Source organism: Chenopodium quinoa, unplaced genomic scaffold, assembly GCF_001683475.1.
Source record: "Chenopodium quinoa cultivar QQ74 unplaced genomic scaffold, ASM168347v1, whole genome shotgun sequence".
In the NCBI taxonomy this organism is placed as follows: Eukaryota; Viridiplantae; Streptophyta; class Magnoliopsida; order Caryophyllales; family Amaranthaceae; genus Chenopodium; species Chenopodium quinoa.
This window is the reverse complement of record NW_018743669.1, coordinates 324,337-337,392: the sequence shown is the minus strand read 5'-3', so window position 1 is coordinate 337,392 and position 13,056 is coordinate 324,337. Positions and strand designations below refer to the sequence as shown.

At 31.9% G+C, this 13,056-nt stretch overlaps 1 protein-coding gene and 1 pseudogene across 1 annotated transcript; both read right to left on the bottom strand.

The window, feature by feature from the left end:
• Positions 1–218: 218 nt before the first annotated feature.
• LOC110683302 (subtilisin-like protease SBT4.3) lies at positions 219–5,266 on the bottom strand. Its single transcript, XM_021859650.1, has 10 exons — positions 5,168–5,266; positions 4,985–5,076; positions 4,581–4,672; positions 4,222–4,474; positions 2,045–2,528; positions 1,872–1,963; positions 1,566–1,784; positions 1,273–1,384; positions 960–1,182; positions 219–853 (listed from the first exon to the last, which is right to left on the bottom strand). The coding sequence occupies exons 1-10, from the start codon at positions 5,264–5,266 to the stop codon at positions 294–296; spliced, it is 2,226 nt and encodes a 741-aa protein (XP_021715342.1). The 3' UTR covers positions 219–293.
• A 2,156-nt stretch (positions 5,267–7,422) lies between these two features.
• On the bottom strand, positions 7,423–11,787 carry LOC110683371 (annotated as a pseudogene).
• Between the last annotated feature and the right edge of the window lie 1,269 nt (positions 11,788–13,056).

Here is a 13,056-nt window from a genome sequence, read left to right as displayed (position 1 = left end):
TCATGTTGTACATGGTATATCAGATGCAACATAGGCTCCACCATACTCATAGCTTAATATATCTAATACCATGTTAGGTGATCAACTCAACTAAAAGGTTAGGATGATATTGAAACCAAAGTTTGGTTTATATACTCTATCAAGTCATAAATGAATTTAGTAGCATCACTGCACTGCATTGCAAAAAATAATTTCAAGCACAGAAGTTATCAATTTTAATTCGATTTGTATGAACCTTAAATTAATTTGTGTTTGGAATAAACACAAAACAGCGACAATTATAGAGCAAGCAACTACAGTGCAAATGAATTAGAGTAAATAACAATAGGACTTCTAACACTATGTTGTCCATCAGACCAAACCAACGATGCTGAAATAATGGAGCTTGGGCCTTTTGATAATCCTTTGCCTACAACAGTCACATCGAACGACTTCTTCTCATTCAATGATGTAAATGAAAGAGTACTTGGCTTCACCGTGACCATAACTTCCTTGGGCGATTCAACTTTTACGGTGTAGGTAGAATTAGCAACTCCGACATTGGTGACTGTTCTACTAAATTTGACATTGAATGGTGTACCAACATCAACCATGGCAGAGAGGGAAGGATAGTTTACATCGTTTGGTAACGAACTCTGGTTACGAGTACTATTTTCTGGGCATGAGAAACTCTTGTTACCCGTGATCAGAGCAATTTGATCTTTGCTGAGACCCAACTTGCAGAAAAATGTTAAATATTCATCTTCAAGTGTTTCATAAACAAGTCCAGGATTTGCTGCCTTTACAGGATCAAGATGCCCTGATCCATAGGCAAATTCGGCGTCTTGGTTCTTTGATGGGCTCATAGGACATGCTGCAAGCATAAGAAGAACATGTATTAGTGAAACTAATTTATTTTCTTAAAAGTGAAAATGACTGAGAAGAAAATTGTATTTTACTTTACTGAAAATTGTAATCACCTGTAGTCATCAAAGCAGATTTAATCGCCGAAGGAGACCAATCTGGATGAAGCGATTTTAAATAAACTGATGCACCTGCGACATGTGGACAAGACATGGATGTACCAGATAAAATCGAAAAATTTGCTGACATCTCATTTCCGCCCGTATCATCCAAGGACGACAATGAAGCCAAAGGTGAAAATGCAGCTATAATTTCGACTCCTGGAGCTGTGATATCAGGCTGCAACAATATAGTGGACGCAAAAATCTTAAAAGAATTAGAGGGGGAGAAAAAACAGGGAATAAATGCAGAGTTGTGGTTCAAGCTTACCTTAAGGATATCCGATGCAATAATATTAGGTCCTCGAGAAGAGAAGTAGATGACGTAAGGAGCAGAAGTGTCATTAAAGGAGAAACTCTTGAGGATGTTTGCCTTAGGATTTCTACACAAAAAGAATAATTATTTGACATTTTAACATGAATATGGTATCCTCTATTCAATTAAAATACAAATGTAAAACTATATGTACGACTCAACATATATGCATAACATTAAATGACACTTATATACAAAGTAAAATACATAGTTATACATGAATGAATAGAGCTGAGTGAGTATCATACTTTGTCGAATTCAAGTAGGATAATAGTTCTTCAAATTCATTGGGTTCCAACCTAATGGCAGGCAATGGATAAAACTGAGCAAATTCAATAGCAACGCGTGACAATACCCCAAGTGCACCGGCTCTTAAAGCTTCATCAATTACAGAATCATATGAGTTATCACAAACTACAATCTTTCCTTTTACAAATTCCTCATCTAGACAGCCTGACGAACAATTTCTGCGTTGAGAAACATTATATAATCCTTAATAAATTACAATAATAATGTACAAAAGTAGATAACAAATTCAATGAATTGAAGATTACCTTATGGATTCCTTGGAACACTGACTTGAACCTACACCAAAAACTAAAGGGAACAAGCCTTTCTCCGACTTGAGAGGGTTGATAGAATAACCCTACATTTTAAAACAATCACATACATGTTGATTCTTGGTAATACAAAAAAATTACATTTATGATAAAGATTGAATACTTACAAGCAGTGTTTTTCCATTTCCAAGGACAACTTTATCACGTATCCGACGATCACTAGAGGCAGCTGCAACACTGAATAACCAGGGTGCAACACTTGCTACAGAACTACTCGTGTTTCCGCTGTTACCAGCAGAGTTCACGGTTAGAATACCTTTCTGTGCCGCATGGTAAGCTCCTATCGCGATACTATCTTCATACAATGAAATTGCATTTGTTGATCCTATGGAAATTGTAATCAAGTCCACCCCATCTGCAATCGCTTCATCAAAAGCCGTAAGAATATCCGAATCCGAACAGCTCTCGCCGCCACAAACTTTGTATACGGCGATCCTAGCAGAGGGTACTGCTCCTCTTGCAATTCCTTCTGCCAAACCATAAAAATTGGCATGATCTACATGTCTCCCGGCTGCTGTTGAGGCTGTGTGGCTTCCATGACCGTTATCATCCCTTGCAGAATCAAAGGTAGTACTAGCTCCAATTACTTTGCTGCAAGATGGAATAATTGAAAATTGTTTATTAAGTCAATGGTTTTTTTTTTTTTTTTTACAGGAATGAGTACACAAATTCTATCAATTACAGAGTACAATAATTGAATTAGTTTTTTCGTACAAGTTTTTTCAAATGATTTTTTTAAGTTTCTTAATAACATTCTTACATTAATAAATAAATAAAAAATAAAAAAATAAAAAAAAATTTGTGAAAAATGACCCGATTGACTTTTTGTAAAATAACCTTTTAAGTGAAAAATGACCTTTTAAGTTGTATTATTTTTGTAGGGGTACTTGGGTGAGTTTTTCGGGTGGTCGCCGGAGCTCCATTGTTGACTTTTACGTGAGTTTAAAAATAAAAAGTAAACCAAAATTTTGGGATAGCAAAAGGAAGAGAAAGGGGGGAAATGAAAGGGGTAGTTCGAATACGAGGGAAATTTTGGGGGATTTTTTTTTGTTTGTTTGTTTAACTCACATGAGTAACACGTGAAAGTCTGCCGGATCTCCTTTACATTTCTACTAGGTTAGATCCCGTGCCATGCACGGTAATCTTTATATATAGTTATATATTATTGATTGAGAAATATTATAATCATAATTAGTCATGAAATACTAAAAGTAACCCCCCCGGTCCCTAAATTACATTCCTACTTCTAGCATTTATTCCTCACATAATAAAGGGAAGTAGTAATGTAATTTAGGGACGGAGAGAGTATATGATATGTTAATTTGATATTTGCAATTTTAATTGTAGATTGTAGCTTTCAATACACAACTAAAACAAAGAAGGCAAAAAATCTGAGCAATATATTTTTTTTTTATTGTAAAATAGGTCACTAATTATTTAAAAATATTGATTTTTGATATATATTGCCCAATTTTTCTTAGAAAAATTTGTGAATAAATCTTTTATTTTAAATATAATAACTATTACGTGTCAATATGGAATATGTACAAAATATATACATACACATATATATATATATATATATATATATATATATATATATGTAAATGATTTATTTCCTTAATTAAAATATTTTTTTAAATAAAAAAGAAAAAAAATTAACTAAGGACACACCAAGAGATGACACATGTCATCGCTGGTGTGTCTTTTAGTATATAAATATTGAAAACTAGTTTTGTGCCCCGTGCGATGCTCGGGTTGTTTATTGAATTATAAAATAAATTTTTAATCTTTATACGATTTGCTAGATTGTGAAGTATATTATTCTAACCGATTAGTATATATTATAAATGTATGTTTTACGCTTTGAACTATTTCCTTTGCCTAAAAAATATTATGATACAAAAAATAATTTATTAATTTTTAAGAATGATAATCTAATAATTATTTTAATAAAATTATAATTGAATCTGTACATTTGGAATATTGGTATTTTATCGAAAATAAAACTAATTTTATCCTAAAATTATATCCAAATAGAAGTCTAAATTAACTTTTTTTATCTTATGAGTTCTATTTAAATCTATCCAACGTGGCGCGACACTTGGCAAAAAGTTGGAACGCCAAGTGTCGTTGTCTCATAACCTGGCTAAAAGTTTAGCTTTATATATTAGTTATATGATTGATGATTGATAGCTATAGCTAGACGATTTGCACGATTTGTATATGTTAGTTACAATATTGCTAGACGATTTGTGCGATTTGTATAAACAAGGATACTTACTTGTTGCACTTGAAATCATTTCCGCCCTTACAAGCACCTTTCCATTTCTTAGGGGGAGGTCCGAAACCATCATCGCTAAAACTCGGTGATTCAGGCCAGACTCCGGTGTCAAAGGCACCGAGTATGACGTTGCTCTCAGTGGTCAAGTTTCTTGGAATCACATCACTTTCAACTAAACCCAAGAAATCCCATGACCTCGTTGTTTGAAGTTGGAGTGTTTTACTAGGAAACACAGACACTACTTCCTTCTTACCTAATAAAAAAAAATCAATCAATATAATGCAATAAATATATATATATATATATATGGATCATAACTTTACAAAAGACTTTGTAATGTTGATGGCACTATTTCTTACTATTTAGATTTTTACTCTCTTTCTCTGTTAGCCTTGCTGCGAAACCATTGAAACTCCTCTTGTAACTTCTTACCAACGACTCTTCTGCCGTACTTTCAAATGTAGAGTTCGAAATAAAAAGGAAAAGGCATATCATTATGTAAACTAGTAAATTAATACTTCATATATAAATTTTAAAAATTAAATATGATTTATAATTAATTGTGACATTAATAAATAAATAAAATAAATAAATAAAAAGTTAGTATAATGGTAGTCATTTATAAAATCATTGAAATTTAGTATAAAATAATTCAAAATTAATTAAAAGTTAGTATATTGATGTAGGCACGAATCCAAAAAATAATGATGTCTATAATTAGTTCTATAAAAATGGAGTACGTTACATAATTATAGATACTGACCTGCCCTCTAAAACTTGCTGGAGAATATCAATGTGATACTCGGACGTAACAACGTGTTCTTCAGAAATCGAACCCATGTATACAATATATACCTGCACAATAAAATTAAACCGATGAAATCATAATCATCATCAACACAACAAAAACAACAACAACAACAAAGACAACAATGTCGTAACTTGCCTTTCGATCATCATTAGCCTTAAGAGACAAAATTCCCGCAGCAAAAAGGCCAAGTAAAAGGATGAACAATTGAATTTGAGAATACATGAATTTGACCATTTTTTATTTGTGAATTATTATTATAAATTTTTGATGATATGAGATGACTGATCCTCATTTTTATAGATTCAGAAAAGCCGAAAAGGCAAAAATCAATTAACTTTTTTTTTTTAATATAATACTAATGGATATAATGCAATTATAGGTAGCATTTGGAAATAAATAAATTATTTTAATAGTCAATGGATAGAGTAGACTATATGGTCTAAATAATTATTTGACTTGATTTACTTCTAAATTTAGTGATTTGTTGTATAATGTAACAAATTTGTTTATTATTGGGTGACTTAGGGTGCATTGATGTGCTATATTCATTGTATTAGACTTGAAATTATCTAAATTTTAACGGGCTAGATAATTTGGGAAAGTGAAGGGAAGGCGGGGAATGAGAAGGTAAGAGATCTCATCCCCAAGTTGTCACTAGTGGAGATTGATCAACCTCCAACTTCATGGTTTGAAGATACTCTCCTTTCCACTAAATCAAGCTTAACTAGGTTATAGAGTATTTGAAAATCTTAAGTTACGTTACGTATATACATCATATTAATTATACTGGTAAATACATGTTTTGTCATGTATTATCAAATTAATACTCCCTCCGTACTTTTAATAAGTTAGTGTTAGACTTTGATCAGCACATAGTTTTAGGCATTCTAATTGACTTCAATAAAATAAGAGGTATTTTTTTTTTTGAACGGGAAATAAGAGGTAATTAAGGGTCTGTTCACTTCAGCTTAATTTCAGTTCAGTTCAGTTCAACTCCAATCAGTTTAGTTCAGTTCAGATCTTAATTTCTTTCCCTCATAAAATATTCATTTCAACTCAGTTCAGTTTAGTTCAGTTCAGCTCAATTTAGTAATTGTGAACAGGCCCTAAGTCGTGCTTGAAGTATTAAAAAATTTTAAAAGAAAGATAATTGGGTTAATTGTTTATTACTGAAGAGTAATGAATGTAAGATGACATAAATAATAAAAAATACTAATGGGTTTAGATGAGGACCATGAAAGGAAAAAGATATAATATTAAAATGTAGTTATTTTGCAAAAAAAAAAAAATGGTTTGCGATTTGGTTTCGTTTTGGATTTCGAAAAACCAAAATCCAAACTGAAAATTTGGCCCATATCTAATTATAATTCTGATTTCAGCCCTACATATAGGCCGAAAAAATAAACCCAATCTGTTGTCCTTCAATCTTACAAGGTTTTGAAAAATTAGGCCCAAAAAAGTTACAAATCAAAGCCCGATATACTAGGCTCAATAATTGTGTCTTGGTTTGATTTATTTTTTTAAAAAAACCGAATTAAAAATGATGTGGTTTGGTTTGACCAAATAGTAATATGATGCGGTTCGGTTTGAAAAATATCAAAGCGTACCATTAGTCCACAATTGAAGCTGTTAATAATTTTTTTTTCTAATAACAAAGATAAGGATGCAACATGAGCCTCATATCATACTCATGAGTAGACCTGGTTATTGGGTGGGTCGGGTCAGGGTCGGTGCGGGTCGGTTGCGGGTCAGGGTCAAAGAGGGTCACATTTTATAGGGTCAATATAGGGTCGGGCCAATGCGGGTCACGGGTCGATAATGAGCGGGCCTACAAAAATATCAATTAAAATAAATATTGGACAAAACCATTATTAAATACATATGAATACAAATTAATCTATACAATTATTTTTACATTATGTATTTTCTTTATCAACTAAATTGGAAAAGCATGTTGGCCCTATATTGACCCTACCCAATAAGAGCCCTGTCCATTAATAGCCCTGTCCATTAAAAGCCCTATAAGCTTGGCCCTGGCCCTATTATCATTGGACTACCCTGTCTAATAACCCACTCATGAGTTAATATATTTCATTTTGAAAAGAGGGTGGACGAGATTCAAACCCGTGACCTTTGTGTCATATTAGCTCTTATACTATTTTAGAAGACTAACTCAACCAATAGTTTCATTCGATGGTTGAGGCCTCGATTTATATAAATTTATGAAGTTATAAGTTTAATTTAGCAGCATCAATGCACTGCAAAAAATGCAAAAATTAATTATAGGCAAAGAATTGAAGTGATCTATTTTAATTCGATTTGTATTATCCTTTGTGTTTTGAATAAACACAAAACAACGACAAAATTAGAGCAACCATACTACCATAGTCCTAATCTCCTATAGAGTATACAACAATAGGACTTCTAACATTATGTTGTCCATTAGACCAAACCAATGATCCTGATGCTGAAACAACGGAGCTTGAACCTTCATCAGAAAATCCTTTGCCTGCAACAGTCACATCGAACGACTTCTTTTCATTCAATGATGTAAATGAAAGAGAAGTAGGATTCACTGTGACCGTAAATTCCTTGGGCGATTCGACTTCTACGGTGTAGGTGGAATTAGCATCTCCAACATTGGTGACTGTTCTACTAAACTTGACATTGAACGGTTTACCAATATCAACCATGGCAGAGAGGGAAGGATAGTTAACATCTATTGGTAACGAACTTTTGTTACGAGTACTAATTTTTGGGCATGAGAAACTCTTGTTACCCGTAATCAGAGAAATTTGCTCTTTGCTGAGACCCAACTTACAGAATAATGTTAAATATTCATCTTCAAGTGTTTCATAAATAAGTCCGGGATTTGCAGCCTTTACAGGATCAAGATGCCCTGATCCATAGGCAAATTCGGCGTCTGGGTTCTTAGACGGGCTCATAGGTCGTGCTGCAAACATGAGAAGAACATATATTAGTGTAACTAATTTATTTCAATTTCTTAAAACTGAAAATGACTAAGAAGAAAATTGTACGTCGTTACTTGAAAATTTAATTACCTGTAGTCATCAGAGCAGATTTAATCGCCGAAGGAGACCAATCTGGATGAAGCGATTTTATATAAACAGATGCACCCGCGACATGAGGACAAGACATGGATGTACCAGATATAATCGTATAATTTGCAGATCTATCGTCTCCATCAATTCCAGTTGGAGAAGCCAAAGGTGAATATGCAGCTATAATTTCGACTCCTGGCGCTGTGATATCAGGCTGCAACAATATAGTCGGCGCAAAACTCTTGGAAGAATTAGAAGGGGAAAAAGGGAATGCTAAGTTGTGCTTCAAGTTTACCTTAAGGATATCCGGTGTAATTCTATTAGGTCCTCGAGAAGAAAATTTGATGACATAAGGAGCGGAAGTGTCATTAAAGGAGAAACTCTTGAGGATATTTGCCTTAGGATTTCTACATAGATATAATAATTTGACATGAATTTGGTATACTTGAGTAACTTAAAATACAAATGTAAAACTATATACGACTCAATATATATGCATTACATCAAATGAATATATATATATGCATTACATGAATGGAGCTGAGTGAGTATCATACTTTGTTGAATTCAGGTAGGATAATAGTTCTTCGAATTCATCGGATTCCAACTTAATTGCAGGCAAAGGGAACAATTGAGCATATTCAATAGAAGCTTTTGCCAATATCCCTAGTGCACCGGCTCTGAAACCTTCCCTAATTGCAATATCTTCAGAGGCATCACACACTACAATCTTTCCTTTTACATTATCATCTAGACAGTCTGCCGCACAAAGTCTGCATTGAGAAACATTATATGATCCTTAATAAATTACAATAATGTTTAAATGTGGATAACAAATTTAATGATTCGAAGATTACTTTATATCATCCTTGGAACACTGACTTGAACCTACACCAAAAACTAAAGGAAACAAGCCTTTCTTTAACTTGAAAGGATTGATAGAATAACCCTGCATTTTAAAACAAACACATGTAAGTATCACACGTTCATATCTTGATATAGATGATACTCCCTTCGTTTCAAAATGATGTTCCTGTTTATGTAAATCGATATAAGTTTTTATCTATCTTTGAATGCAAATATCTTTAATCTCACACTAGCAAAAATTATAAAAGTTAGATTAATTATTAACAATCTACTCACCAAAAAGAATAAAACTAGATCCTACATAACTATATTTGTTCTTATAGATAGAGAGAAATTTAGAAAATTCTCTCTTATTTTTTTAATTTTTAAAAAAATTACTTTTATGATGAGAATACTTACAACTAGAGTTTTTCCATTTCCAAGGACAACTTTATCACGTATCCGACGATCACTGGATCCTGCTGCAACACTGAATAACCAGGGTGCAACACTTGATATAGAAACACTCGCGTTTCCGCTATTACCAGCAGCGTTCACGGTCAGTATCCCTTTCTGTGCCGCGTGGTAAGCACCTATCGCGATACTATCTTCAGAAAATGAAATTGCACTTTGTAATCCTATGGAAATTGTAATTATGTCTACTCCATCAGCAATCGATTCATCAAAAGCTGCAAGAATATTTGAGTCCTCACAACCGCTTTGGCCTTCACAGACTTTGTATACGGCGATCCTAGCAGAGGGTACTGCTCCTCTCGCAACTCCTTCTGCCAAACCATAAAAACTAGCATGATCTACATGTCTCCCAGCAGCTGTTGACGTTGTGTGGCTTCCATGACCGTCTACATCTCTTGCAGATTCGAAGGCAAAAATACTAGCTCCAATTACTTTGCTGCAAAATGGAATTGAAAATTGTTTATTAAGGGTTTGTTCTGATTTACTGAGAGTTGACTGATTGGAACTGAATTAACTGTACTGAACTGAAAATAAACTGAAAAGAATTCAATGTTTTTTTTTTTTTTTTTTTTTTACAGAGTACACAAATCAAACTTTTGTATACTTGTTGCAAGTGAAATTTTTTCCGCCCTTACAAGCGCCTTTCCATTTCTTAGGGGGAGGTCCCAAACCATCATCGCTAAAACTCGGTAATTCAGGCCAGACTCCGGTGTCAAGGGCACCGAGTATCACATTGCTCTCAGTAGTCAAGTTTCTTGGAACCTCATCACTTTCAACTAAACCCATGAAATCCCATGACCTCGTTGTTTGAAGTTGGAGTGTTTTACTAGGAAACACAGATACTACTACCTTCATACCTAACAAAGCAAATTAATCAATCAATTTATAACAATCGATCAATATATATGGATCAAATATAAATTTAAAAAAGAATTTGTAATTTTGATGATACTATTTCTTACTATTGAGATTTTTACTCTCTTTCTCGGTTAGCCTTGCTGCGAAACCATTGAAACTCCTCTTGTAACTTCTTACCAACGACTCTTCTGCCGTGCTTTGGAAAATATAGATAGTTCAAAGTAGAAAGACAAGGCATGTCACTATACATGTAAGCAAAAAATGTTATGAAAATTATATCTAGTCATTATTCATCCTTAAAACGATTACCATTGTATTTTTTTTTATTTGATGAGTTTTATTTATGAAGTATTTTTTATGTCAAATTATTATAAATGTTTCTTCTTTTTTTTCATGATTAATTATGAATTATTTTTTATTTCAGTAATAATAAAAACCAAATTTTGTGTTTTTCAAAAAACAAAAAAATGTAAATTAATTAGAAAATTATAAAAAAAAATATATATATATAAATTATCTCAAAATTAATAAATCAACAAATTAAATAAAAATTAGTATAATCATAGTCATTTTAAAGATGATTACTGTAAAAAGATAATAAACTTAGTTGTTCCCTTTAGGTTTTCTCCTTCAGATGGTTTTTCGATTCCTTCTAAGGTTTCTTCGTGGAAGGGTTTTTTTAGCCTCCATTGTGAGACTTTTTTTGATTTTTTTGAAGGTTTTCCTTAACTCTTCTCCTTTTTTCTTTCTCTTTCATCTTTATTCTTCTGATCTCCATTGTAAATTTTTGTAGGGGCTTGAATTGGTGTTGTTACCGGTGGAAACTAATAAGCCAAAAAAACTTTTTAATTGTTTTCAATAAATGAATCTCATCATCTTTATGATGATGTTTATTCAATTAATTAGGCTTATTCCTTTTGTTTGTTCGTGTGCTAAAGGTTAAAGATTTAGGGTTTTATCGTCTCTGAAAGTATCTAGAAGGTCATATAAGTTTTTTTTTTCACCCAAATAATTACTCATCCGTGGATCTCAAGCCAAATTAGTGCTAACTCACAGATTGTATTGCTTTGGATGAAGCTTTTATTAAGTCGATTGTTGATCGAATCTGCGATGTAACTAATTCTAAGGTGATTTGTACTTGTATTGGAATTTTAGATTTCCTAGGAATTGTTTGTAAGTGCCGTTTGGTTATCTTTCATTAATGAAATTCTTTTTCTTCTCGTAAAAAAAAATAAAAAATAAAAAAAAAATAAAGATGATTACTATAGAATGAATCATCCAAATTTTTATAAGAACTTAATCAATATTTTAGATAGCGTGAGAAAATATCAACTAGATAACCAAAAACATAAAGTCAATTTGATTTGCTCTTTAAAAAAAAATGGAGTACGTACGTTACATAATTATAGCTACTGACCTGCCCTCTAAAACTTGCTGGAGAATATCAATGTGATACTCGGACGTAACAACGTGTTACTCAAAAATCGAACCCATGTATACAATATATACCTGCACAATAAAATTAAACCGATGAAATCATAATCATCATCAACACAACAACAACAACAACAAAAACAACAACAACAACAAAGACAACAATGTCGTAACTTGCCTTTCGATCATCATTAGCCTTAAGAGACAAAGTTCCCGCAGCAAAAAGGCCAAGTAAAAGGATGAACAATTGAATTTGACAATACATGAATTTGACCATTTTTTATTCAATTTGTGAATTATTAAGTTTTGATGATATGATAAGATATGACTGATCCTCATTTTATAGATACAGAAAAGGTAAAAATCAAGTAACATTCATATGATCATTATGGATACAATGCATTATAGGTTGTATTATGGAAATAAATCAAATCTTTTAATAGTCAATGGATAGAGTAGACTGTATGGTCTAAATATTTATTTGACTTGATTTACTTCCAAATTTAGTGATTTGATGCATAAGGACCTATTTATTTCATCTTTTAAAAAATTAATTTAATTTCAGTAAAAATAAGTTCAACAATTCAGTATCTTTAAAGAAGAACTAAAATAGAAAATCAGTAAAATATACGAAGGGAGTTTTTTTTTTTTTTTTTTTTATTTTTTAATGACACATCATCCATTATTTTATAAACATAACAATAAAAATGATTATCATATCTTTCAAAAAAAAAAAATTATCATAGCTCACAAGGTTTGAACACATACAAGAACAGTAAGAAATGAATAAATGTCCTTACCATCTTTGCTATCTTTAAATTATGTTTCATATTCAATTATAATAAACCAAATACTTTGTATAAATATAATTTGAGAGCACTTATTTAATTTCATGATTATTAATGTTTTTTTTTATTATTATAATACATTATATTTTATTATTTTTAGCTCAAATAATATATATTGATAATCAAAGTAAAATCTCGCTCATGCCACATACTAGTTGTTGGTGTATTAATTCAATGATGGAAGAATGGAAATACATTAAGGATTTGATTGCTTCCTTTCTTTTCTTCTTCTTTTTTTCTTAAGCACCAGACTTCAGCTGCAAATATTTTGACTTGATCGCTTAATTTCAAGTATTTGATTTTTATTTTTAAACAAGTAGCCAATGTTATGATAAAAGTCAAATTGCATCAAATTATTATAGAATGAAGGGAGTAACTCAAATGTGAAGATCGCCTATACTTGATTAAATTGATAATGTTTGTTTGCAATATGAAACTAGTACTCCGTATTTGGGACCCAAGATAGGCCCACGATCATTATAAGAAAATTACATAGAATTTA